The sequence below is a fragment of the Oenanthe melanoleuca genome, chromosome 9 (assembly GCF_029582105.1).
Source record: "Oenanthe melanoleuca isolate GR-GAL-2019-014 chromosome 9, OMel1.0, whole genome shotgun sequence".
NCBI classification, from domain to species: domain Eukaryota; kingdom Metazoa; phylum Chordata; class Aves; order Passeriformes; family Muscicapidae; genus Oenanthe; species Oenanthe melanoleuca.
In genome coordinates this window covers 12,988,155-13,000,176 of record NC_079343.1, presented here as the reverse complement: position 1 = coordinate 13,000,176, position 12,022 = coordinate 12,988,155, and the positions used below count along the sequence as shown (strand labels likewise).

At 47.6% G+C, this 12,022-nt stretch overlaps 1 protein-coding gene across 35 annotated transcripts in view; it reads right to left on the bottom strand.

Moving 5' to 3' along the window:
* Positions 1 to 562: 562 nt before the first annotated feature.
* The window catches only part of MBNL1 (muscleblind like splicing regulator 1), a 67,929-nt gene continuing 56,469 nt past the window's right edge, over positions 563 to 12,022 (bottom strand). For 9 of the 35 annotated variants that reach the window (XM_056499046.1, XM_056499015.1, XM_056499013.1 and 6 more), the window contains 4 exons: positions 8,565 to 8,600; positions 7,795 to 7,889; positions 4,900 to 4,974; positions 563 to 3,798 (listed from right to left, as the gene is read on the bottom strand). In XM_056499046.1, the coding sequence (XP_056355021.1) occupies positions 4,918 to 4,974; positions 7,795 to 7,889; positions 8,565 to 8,600 (188 nt within the window). In that variant the 3' untranslated portion in view covers positions 563 to 3,798; positions 4,900 to 4,917. Of the gene's footprint in view, positions 3,799 to 4,899; positions 4,975 to 6,990; positions 7,183 to 7,794; positions 7,890 to 8,564; positions 8,601 to 12,022 lie in introns of those variants that run through there. The other 26 variants (XM_056499041.1, XM_056499017.1, XM_056499027.1 and 23 more) reach the window with 4 other exon arrangements.

Genomic DNA, 12,022 nt, shown 5'->3' with positions numbered 1-12,022 from the left:
ACTCCCCATTCCGTGTCCCCACTCCCCACTCCCCCCATTCCCTGTGTCCCCACTCCCCAATTCCCTGTGTCCCCACTCCCCACTCCCCCCATTCCCTGTGCCCCACTCCCTGTGTCCCAATTCCCTGTGCCCCCATTCCCCACTCCCCAATTCCGTGTCCCCACTCCCCACTCCCCCATTCCCTGTGCCCCATTCCCTGTGTCCCCACTCCCCACTCCCCCCATTCCCTGTGCCCCATTCCCTGTGCCCCCATTCCCTGTGCCCCATTCCCTGCAGAGGGAGGGGCTGGGGGTCCCAGCGTGTCCCTGAATGTCACAAGTGCTGCCACAGGAGGGTAAGGACAGCTGGGGCTGCCCCAGAGCACCCTGGAGCTCTGTATTTGCCCCCTGGATCTAACAGGAATATCCTGACCGAGGTATTTCAGTGCACATCCTGTGCAGAAAATCCCCAGCACCACACAAACTGTGGGCAGTCCCACAAGTGCTCAGACGTGTTCAAACCTACAAAACGCAGTGGAGCCGCTCCTAATCGGGTAGAGGAAAAGATAATTAAGAGAGAGACATTTTATTAGGGCAATCTCACTTTATTTTTTCCATACAGCAAGGTCAACTATAGCAGTAAGAATAAAAGAAGCATAAACCCAAATGGCAGCCCAGGACAGAGCACGTAACTGGAGCACTACAAGCGCAAGTCTGTGGTTCCGCAGGAGCAAACCCTGAGCGGGGCCGGCGCGACAGCGCTCGTTAACCCTTTCAGCACTGATGGCCGCAGCCCCGGCCTGCTCCCAGCCTGGCACCGCAGGTTCCCGGGAAGGGAGAGCCCCAGGTGCTTTTTCACCTGCCGAAAGAACAGGATCCCCACAGCGAGAAAACAACCCCCGACCCTGCAGCTACGGGCGCGGTTCCGTTTGCCTGTCCATGGTTGAACTCTGTGAACGTCAGTATTTGTTTGGAAGAATCTTTTTTTTTTTGTGAACAAGAAACCACTGAAATTGTCAGAAACTGGTTTGAATAGCATATATCTTTAATATATTTTGATACTTTAAACATGCAGTAGATTTTGAATAATGTACGGAATATCTGAGCCATGATTCCCTGGATGGGCTGAAGTACCTGCTTTTTTTTTTTTTTTTTTTTTTTTTTTTTTTTTTTTTTAATTTTTTTTTCTTTATTTTTTCCTTTTTTTTTTTTCCTTAATGATTTTTCAGGCAGATTTGACCCAGTGGAGCTTCTGTCAGTCATGAGATCTCAGAAGGATGGCAGATCTTTCCAGCTGAAAAAATCCTGGCAAACTACAAGCTGTCCACATAAAGCAAAGCAACTTTTTGGAAGGGGGATGGAGTGCTAACTCTGTGCCACTTTTGCAAGCAATTTTGTTCAGCCTGTCATTTTATTTAGCCTTAACAAAACTCCTTGTAATTATAGACATTTTTATTCAAAATAAGATCTTACTATTATACAGGTTTCTCTCTTTTTTGACTATATACAGAAGTGCAAAAAGTCAACCTTCGCTCTCGACGTCCCAACTGCAGCATAATCAACCCTCAAGAGTTTGCACACACACACTAGAATTCTTGTTACGTAAACTTTGAGTATTTGGATTATCAACAAAAAGTCCCTTGATCTATTGATTATGCAGCTTATTTATAACAAGGCCTGATATTCAGGGATTTCAAAAAATATTTAAACAATATTTTAACATTTGAAATGGATACAGTAGAAAATAAATTTTATTCTAATATCTAGGAACTAGATTTTTTTTTCTCATAATAACTAATTACAAACAAAATAAATCATCAAAATATTACTCAATTGTCTGCCAGGATTGTTGCCATAGCAACAACTTAACTTCTTACTTAGCAATGATTATATAATTATAAGATATCCATATAAAAGATCTTTGTTCTTTTAATGAAAACTAGACAAGAACTAACAATGACTGACATTCTTACATTGTCATATTAGATCAGTAAAATAGAAATCATTTAGTTAACAATAATACGAATACTCATAAGACACTACATGTAGATTCCAAACTGAGTATGTTATGAAGAAAACTACTTTTTTTTTTTTTTGTATTTTGAAAAAGTCATCAGTAAACTCTAGTAAAACAAAATTCTATGAACTGAAATGGTATCAACTGGTAATAGAAAATGAAAACGAGCTAATAAATGTAAGAAATAAAAACTACACTTTTAACAAGAAAAAAATAAGTAAATTCTCTATGGTAAGTCACTACAATAACATGTGAAGTCACCTATACTTTCTTAACACGATTGAAATTACATTGGTATGGGTTTGAACCCGTAATGTAATAATCTAAGGCTTTAATAGATGTACAGTACAATCAGGAAAATCAACACATCATTCTTCTCTCTAGAGCATCTCTCAAGCAGAAAAACCCGCAGTGAACTCGGAGTACGGCGAGCTCGGCCCAACCCGCTCCTCTCCCTCCTGCCCACCCGGGGCCTGGCCCCAGGGAGCCCCTGGCTGGACAGAGCAAAAATATCCTTTACTGGCTGCAACATCCAAACCACAAAAAGGAATTCCTTTGGATGAATTCATTCTTAAAACTTGAATGCACATCTATTTGTTTGTTTTTATTTTGTAAAGGCTTTCTAAGGCTATAAGCAGTTAATCTGAACAAAAAAAAATCACATATAAAACTCACCCGAGTATTAACCCACCCGATTTCTACACTAATTAACATCTCATTTGTCCTATTTTGGTTTGTCATGCATCTGCTGTCAGTGCTTCTGTCTTTGTTTAGAGTCGCCGCGGACGCGGGACTTGATGAATTAAAGTGAAACCCATCTCTGCAAAACATTTATAGTCCTTGTGACTGGTGACAGAGGCTATAAATAGAGCAAAAGAAGTTCCTCCAACGTTTGTGACTGTGTCTCAGAAATGGCTTTTCCCTTTTGCAGCTCACCTCACAGTAAAAATGCATAAATATGACATCCACCGCCTCGGAGAGTTTAGAGATAACATTGTCCATAAGGGCCATGCACAGCTGGAGCATCCCTCTGGTGCTGCCACTGGCTGGGAGGAGCAATTGGCCATTTCTGAGACAGCTTTGGTTTGAAACAGAACGGTGCCCTTTGACTGATCAGTACTCATCAAGTCAGTGAAAACGTGGTTCTGAAAATAACACTGCAGAAATAATACTCTGATGGATGTACAGTCTATGGCACTTCATGAGAATCCTTAACAACGTGGTACTTAAAGCCATTGATGTGCTTTAAAATATACACAGTTGTGGTTTTGCTTGGCACATTCATCTCTGTCAGATTCCTCTCTTCTCATTTCTTACAATCTATTACATTAAAAATATTACTCTTAAACAAAAATTACTGTGCATGCACGCTCTCGTCTATAATGGCAATTTTAAATACAAGGTGCACCTTTGTTATTTGTAAACCTTGAAAGAAATAAACTTACTTTAAAAAATTATATCTTGGTCTACAGACGTACCAATACATAATAATCTGTGGGACAGCATCGTCGGTCCTTCCGTGACGTCGGGGTGAGGAGCAGCCCCTGCTGCCCCGCAGGAAAGGCAGACGATGCTGCAGGCTTAGACAATAAGATCACCTCAGCACAAATATCAATTCAATGTACAAAGTAGATAGGCAACAGTGTGCAGTGAGTCCCACGGCCTCGCTTCGTCTCGTTAACATGCAATGTGTGATGTCACTGCTGAGGGGTTCCCAGTGCTGCTGGACAGTATTTACATACACTATGGCTAATGAGCTCGGCCTCTTCCCACCCAAATCCGGCCTCTCCGCCTCGACTCCATCTGGGGAGGAAGAGCACAGAGTGTTCTTGGCACAGCCAGGACTCAGTGTCACTCACACCAGCCCTGGCTCCACGTGCCACAGGGAAATGTCCCTGCAGGAGCCCCCTGGCAGCAGAAGTGCCCATCCACTTGAGGTATTCCATCCATCATCCATCCATCATCCATCCATCCATCATCCATCCATCATCCATCCATCCATCCATCCATCATCCATCATCCATCATCCATCATCCATCCATCCATCATCCATCCATCCATCCATCCATCCATCATCCATCCATCATCCATCCATCATCCATCCATCCATCCATCCATCCATCATCCATCCATCCATCCATCATCCATCCATCATCCATCCATCATCCATCCATCCATCCATCATCCATCCATCCATCCATCATCCATCCATCCCATCCCATCCCATCCCATCCCATCCCATCCCATCCCATCCCATCCCATCCCATCCCATCCCATCCCATCCCATCCCATCCCACCCTCCCTGCATCCCTCAGCAGTTTAACAATGTTTTTGCTCAGCTGAAAGGAGCAGCTGGGATTTTGAACCACTGTGGCCAAAGGGTCAATCCTCACCCTCAGAAATAATCCCATTATGGCCAGGAATTCAGTAAAAACACGGCAGAAATGGAGCACAGGAGGGAGGAAGGTAACACAAAGGAGGAGCCATCCTGGGACCAGATGGCTGTGGGGGGGAAATCTCACAAGAACAGGAGAATTATGAGTTCCCAAACCCAGGAAATGCTGGGGTTCCAAATTTTGAATTTAAAAGTCGTTGTTTCTGAAGAGAACCTGACGGAATCACCTTCCCCCCCAGTCTGCCCCTCACCCCAGGCCAGTGCTGAGGCCGCCAGACAGAACACAAATCTCTGTGAACACTGATTTTGCTGGGTGGCCATGGACAAACTAACACATGATGTGGCCACTGGTACCCCTGGGATCTCCCCCCAGAGAGGAATGGCCCCTCAGAGCCTCCAGAGCTTACTGCTTGTCTTAGAAAGAAAATAAAAACATTCTGTCCCTTACAGCAACAAATGACACACGTAAGAGTAAGAAAAAGCACAGCAACAACACATGGGGAACTTACTGTTTGATGCCCAAATGTCTACATCTGTGTAACATACTTGTGGCTAGTCAGATGTTCGGCAGATATTATGGGAATCTACAGGTAAGAAATGTAAAGAGTGAGTGACACGTGCCCTGAGCCACCCAGAGGCACAGCATTTGCTACAGAACATCACTTTGGGGGAGGGAGGATCAGCTGTGAGTTGGTGGATTTTATATTTTAACTATAAGTTAAAGTCAACTGAAGTGCTACAATAGCAACTTGGAAAACACTGGGTTAAGAACTACTGGACAAATATAAGTAAGAATTATTGGTTGTTCAGGAAACAGGAGAAGTTAACATCTACAAGTCATGCAGTGCAGTAATTGAAAATAGCCCTTTTTGTTGGCCTACACAAAATTCTGTGCTTTCAGTGTCTCAGGTGATGAACTCTACAGTGGCCTCGTTTCAGTGTGATCTTGTGAAGTGCTCACTGCTGTCACTGTCCTGGGTTTTGAATGCCAAACCTCTCACACCCTGAGCTTGATTTCCAGGGCAGGTGAGAATCCCCAGCTGAGAAGAGCTCTGCCCTTCCCAAGCAGCTGCAGGCAAAGCCTCCCCAAGCAGGGAAGCAGCTCCCAAAACGCTGGGCTGCACGGACAGCTTGAGCACGGGGCTCCCCCCAGTGCCCACCAGGATGTCACTGGGAGCCACGTGCCAGCAGTGCCACCAGCAGATGACACTGCACCCTGCTCGTGGGCTGGCACAGGGAGCTGTGCTGGGGCCTAGGACCCAAAATGGGTTTGCACTATCCCAATGGGCTGTGGCACTTGGAAAGACCCTTTTTGCAGATGGGCACCAAGGCTGGCCTGTGAGTTTGCCCAGTGAAGAGAACAGGGGGTTTCTCCTCAGTCACTCCCTGGCAGGTCCTGCTGTGCTTTCCCACCCTCCTCTCCCCGGCAGCTCACACACCACAGCACTGCCAACTGCACAGAAACGGGCTTGGAGCAGAACAAAGCTTCTCATACCATGTTTTCCTGCTGCTGCAGGACAGGCTGTGGCACCCACTGGAGCAGCACCGGGGGCAGTGCTGTCGGGCAGAGGGCACCTCCCGATGCAGATCTCTGGCTCTGGCATGCAGGCACACGGCACAGGGGCACTGAACACCTTCAGCACTGCTCACATGGCATATACATATATGGCTATATATGTATATATGGAGGTTTGGCTGCAGAACTGCACTAAGTGTGTTATGAGGCTCTGGGGAGGAAAGGCATGAAATGACCAGATTCTACAGCAGAAGGTTTTCCTGTGATCTGCCTGGGGGGTGCACAGTAACTAACAGAGATGATCTAAAAATAATGACTTTTTTTGTGGCTTGTCTTGTTCTCACAACCCTCAGGACATACACAGGATACAGAAACACACTGAAAGTAACTGCCTGGTGCAATAAACTGCAATATTAAGAGACTTTGGGCATACAGGAGGCTGCTTGCTGAGTGGCACATATGCAGAGGTAGCCTCACCTATGAACTAGCTTTTCAAAACACAAATTTTTAGGCCAAGTTTAAAGCCCTGAGTGAGCTGTTCATTCAGCAAACATTTCTCAAGAGAAGAACATGTAGCTGCTGAGCAGACTAACCTGGGCTGGTTTGGGAATTCTACAATCTCCAGGTCCCTTGGGAGGCTCAGGATGTGCATGCCTAGGTGTCACTGCAATGATGCCATTTGGGAATTGTGTTTTTGAGAGATGAGGAAGCAGACAGGTTAACAGGGATGTACAGCTGGGGCAGCACAAAATGGAAGTGCTCAACAGGTACAGGTGCAGGGCTCAAAGGCAAAGGGGCTCACTCTGCAGGTCTGGGTGTCCTGAGCAGTCCCTGCCCTGAGGCAGAGCTCAGTGTGCCAGGTGAGGCTGCCCCAGCACTGCCATTTACCTGCACAGCCCGTCCCACACGCAGCACACACCTGCACAAGGCTGAGGAGAACCCAGAGCTCCCTTCTGAGGGGCACACATGAGATCCCACTGAGCTGGCAGCACCCTGCATGTCAGACCAGAACTGCTTCACAGCATGGACAGCTCACTGCCCAGTAAATCTCCAAAAATAATGTGCTTTTAGAAGAGGAACAAGAGGCTCTTTAAAACGTTTTTATTGTTGCACTTTCAGCCAGGTGTTGTACAGAAATCTGCCCTTCTGGCAGTCCTGTGCTCAGGTGCAGCTCCAGCCACTCCTCTGGCCCAGGGACTCATCTTTAGAGCACTGGTTCTGGCTTTCCTGGGAGGACTTCTAATCACTTACGTGGTAAAGCATTACTCTCACATTCCTGAAATACATCCAAACACGGCAATGACTGGGCTGGCTACTGAGAAATAAACCCAGACTCTAATGGGCAGTTTCTTAACTGAGCTCTGTGCAAAGCAAGGGGCAGTTCCAAAGAGAATCACAAGGCTGGAGCCAAGGTTTCAAGGAAGTTTCTGTGTGGCCCATGCTCACAGGGTTTTGTTTTATGCTTGGAAGAGGAGAGTCAGAACATGTTTGGACTGCTAAAGTCAGACTGTAAGAACCTGCAGCCCCTCTGCACAAAGACTGCCCTGGCTTTCCCTGAGTTCTGCACTGAAAGGAGCTGCTGGCTCCACAGAAACAGAAATAAATCATGGCTTTGTGTATTATCCCTTGCTCTTTGCATCCCTGAGAGCAGAAATAAGCAGCATGGCCCATAAATGTCAAGACTGAGTCAGAAACTCTCCTGTCAATTATTTTTAGCATCAGAAATGGAACTGCAGCACCTTTGGAGCACGGCTAAGGGCTGATTAAGCTGTGCTGCAGCTCTCTGAGAGAATGTGTAGGCCAACAAGAGGTCAGATCCAAACCCCCATGCTGATCAAAGCACCGATTCCGAGTTGTGTGTAAGGAACAAAGCTGTAAATTAGCAAACCTGGTTGGCTGTGGCTGTTGCAGCGAAGGGAACACTTGTGGCAGATGTTGTTGCTGCAGACACAGTGGCTGGCGTAGCACCGTGCACCATGGGAACTTTCGGAAGGAAAATCAAATAAGCAAACACACAGAAGAGTGGAGCAGGATGGGACCAGAGGTCATTGAGCATGGTCACCACAGCAAGAAGCCCCAGACACCATTGCCAGAGCGTGACATGCAACCACAGTGCAAAGCAGGACAGCATTCCGGGAGGGAGGCAGCGAGATGGGAGAGAAAAAAAGGGGAAAATGCTTGTTACCATCAATAAAGAAAATCCACACAAACAAGCTTAACCATTTCAATATGAAAAACAGCAGGAGAGTCTTTTTCAATGCCCTTATATTTACAAATTTTTTTTTGTCTTTTAAAAATTCAACCCAAATATTTATTGCTAAGAGAAATTAATCTGGTAGAAGGACAGAATACAGCTACATGGCTATGGTAAGATACAGTCTTTAGTTAACACAAGATAGTTTCTAAACACTGGAACTCATAGTCCAGTCAAAATCCACCAAGGAACAATGTGCAATTAAAAACTGCTGTACAAAATTAACATCTACGTGTCCGTGTCAATTAAATAAAACAATCCCATTTAATTGACAGGTGTTAGTGCAGGGGGCTCAGGGAGATGGACTGGCACCAGGGCTGAATGTTAAATCTAGCAGTGGATTTTGAGGGTCTGTGAGCTGCACCACAGGTTTAAGATAATCAAGAAACAAAGCTGGCACCTACCAACACTTGTAGCGGGTGTCATGCACAATATTGAGCCTGCTCATCATGCATTGCAACAGGAAGGTGGATTTGGAAAGGGAAAAGAATTAAAACAACCCATCACACGTGTAATTAGAAATTTCATTTGAACAAAGAAGAAAAATGGTTATTACGGGCACAGTGGCATGTAACTGTCAGCACAACCAAACCACACACCAGCACAGTGACCCATCAGAGCAGGGCACAGGGCACAGGGCACAGGGCACAGGGCACAGGGCACAGGGCACAGGGCAGGGCAGGGAGCTGTGCTGGCCCAGGAGAGCCTTCCCCAGCTCCAGCTCACAGCTCCTGAGACCTGTCTGCCTCCTGGCACCAGCCTTGGCAAGGTCCTTCCCCTGCTCTTCTCAGATCAAAAGAGGTACTTCCAACTCAGCCTGCCTGGTGCCTGCAGTGTGAAATGAGGCCAGTGGGAGCAGGCCCTGCTGTCCTTGTCTCTGTTATCCTCCTCTCCTCTCCTCTCCTCTCCTCTCCTCTCCTCTCCTCTCCTCTCCTCTCCTCTCCTCTCCTCTCCTCTCCTCTCCTCTCCTCTCCTCTCCTCTCCTCTCCTCTCCTCTCCTCTCCTCTCCTCTCCTCTCCTCTCCTCTCCTCTCCTCTCCTCTCCTCTCCTCTCCCAGGTGACCTGGCAGGTCACAGGTGGCTCATCCAGGGGCTGGATGGTCCCTGTGCCCTGTGCAGCCCATGGTGACACCTCACAACACCTGCCCAGCCTTTTGTTCTACATTGGAGGATGTATTTCAAGCTGCTGGGCTCCCAGCCCAGCTCCCTTCAGACCACACAACAATAAAGCACCTGCAGAGTTCTGCCCTGCAGCCAGAGCCAGGAGCAGGAAGGTGTTTTTAGGATCACTCTAGCATGATTTCTAAGTATCACCAAGTTGGCAATTCTCTTCATGGTACACAGCAAAATGCCTCCCACCAGACTGATCCCACAATCTTCTATTTCTGCTCCCAAGATGATAAACATATACTGATCTTCCAGAATATCCACTTTTAATAAATTATTTACTTTAAATTTAACAGATAGCATTTATTAACTCTGTTAGTGATGACTGACACAGCAGGAACTGAAATAAACTCTGAAATCTGGGAATGAGGTTGGAGTTGAAATGGAAACAGTCCCAGCAGAGTGGCAGAGGCAGGCAGTGCTGCCTGTGGCATCCCCCCTGCTCTGGGACAGGGGATGGCTCCAGCCCTGCCAGGCACTGCAGGGGATGACAGGAGCATTTCACTGGGCAGGAAGGAGCTGGCCAAGGCCATTCTGTGTCACTGCTGTGTCTGCAAGGCAACAAGGGCATCATCCTGTCTCCTAACTACTCCTCTGGGTCATGGAAGAGACTGAGAGCACTCCCAAAGGAAGGGCCAAGGCAGGACACCTCTCCTGGCCTCCCAGGCACACACCACAGCTGAGGCCAATGGGATCACTTGCAAGATTAAAAAATGGAGCAGAACTTGGCCAAAAAAGTACAAACAGTCAGCAAACTGCTCTCTTGGTTCCTGTTCTGGTCTCAGTGGCATGAATGGGTTGCAGAGAAGCTCTGACTGTGGCTCTGCAGAAGTTCCCAGGGCTGTGCAGCCTCCCTGGAGCTGCAGCAGCACATCACCCCAGAGACAGGAGCATCCACATGCTGCATGTGAGCTGGGCACTTAAAACAGCTCTGAAACAGCCTGTAAAGCTTCCCAGTTAAAAGCTCCACATTTCAGTCTGGATGATCTTCATTAACATTATGACCAGTGCACAAAGTTTTTGAAAGGGAATTTAAGCAAATGAACATGAGGCAGAAAGTAGCTGGGGTGGCATAATGCCCAAACACAGTTATTATGCTAATAAAATAATACAATAAAAATAATTTTTGCTATGATCTGAAGATCCAGCTTCATTTCAGAAGCTTTGACTGCCTAATGAGAACACACAAATAATGAATGTGCACTTCCAATGTTCCCTGGCTGTTTGGCACAAGGCAGAATTATAATCTGAGGGTGTTCTGATTTAACTGACCATAACTTCACAACCAGATTATTTCTGCAGCACAATAAAGCTATTTTTATAAATATTCTATATTTATATTCTAAATGTTCAAATTACTGTTGGTTTAATTTTTTTTTCTCTTTTCTCCCTTGTATTATTCCCCTCAGTCTATTTATTCTGCCCAATCTACAAAAGCCTAATTAAAAACAACATTCCAGACAGCACAAGCACTCCTGTGGAGGTGAGCAGTGGTGTGTGACCTTTCCCTCCCCATATTTTGGGGAGAGCAGTGGTTTTGCACAGCCCCAGGAGGAAAGTGCTTTAGGAAAGCTCTGGGCACTGAGTCCTAGCCAGGAACAAGGGAGTCAGAGGTGCTGAAGCTGCAGCAATTGAACCAACACACAATGGGTTAACAGAGCTAGCTGCAGCCTTTCCTCACTGGCTCTGGGTGCAATCCTGCCCCTTGCAGCTGCACCTCCACACCTGGGAGCACCCTGCCACCCTGAGCCCTTCCTCTGGAGATCTCACCTGCCAAGGACACTCTGGTACCTGGGGACACAGCTGGGGGACACAGCTGGGGCAGAAGAGCTGCACTGGCACTCCTGAGGAGGCAGGAGCTGAGGCACAGGCTGGGGCAGGCACAGGGCACATGTCACTCTGCTGTCACACACACTCTCCAGCCAGCTCCTGTCACTGCAGGACACGGAGCAGGCACAGCTCTGAGGGACCAGAGCTCTGCACACCCACAGCAGGAGTGTCCTGAGCTTGGCAAGCCAAGCTGAGAACACCCCAAGGCACACAGAGCCCCTGACTCGCTCCTAACCCCCCTATCTCAACAGCACAAATGCTCCTGGCTCTTGCAAGGCCCCTCAACTCCCCTCTCAGTCTGGGGACAGCCTCCAGCAGCCAAGGTTTTGGGACACCTCAAGAGGGGAGCTGTGCACAGATGGAGCTTTAGCTGAGAGAGGAGATATGAATGTCTGAGCAACATTTAATCACTTGGGGTGTGCTGGGCTGCAGGATGTTCCCCAGATGTGCCTCACCTCCCTGGCACACAGCCAGCCAGAGCAATGCCTTACAACCCAGAGGGGGTATCTGAGGTTTCCTGGAGTGTCAGTGGGAACACAGGGGGAGGGAAGTGCCCTGCAGATCAGCACAGGGACCACCCTGGGCACACCCACCCTGTGCAGCTTCTGCCCTCCTGCCACTCTGCCTGCAGCAACTAGGAGCACAAGTGAGCACTTACACCTTGGCTGACTGCACCTGAAAAATTCACTTTAGTTCAGGTCCCACTGAGCTGCCCTGGCCCTGCTCTGTGGCTGTGGAGCTGGGGGCTCCCAGCCCTGTGCTCTCCGAGGTTTCACACATGGAGAAACTGTTTCCAGGTGACTGTGCCCACACGGGAACTGATCCCAGTTCATTTGAGGTGGGAAAAACTAAAAAGGGCAAGGTGC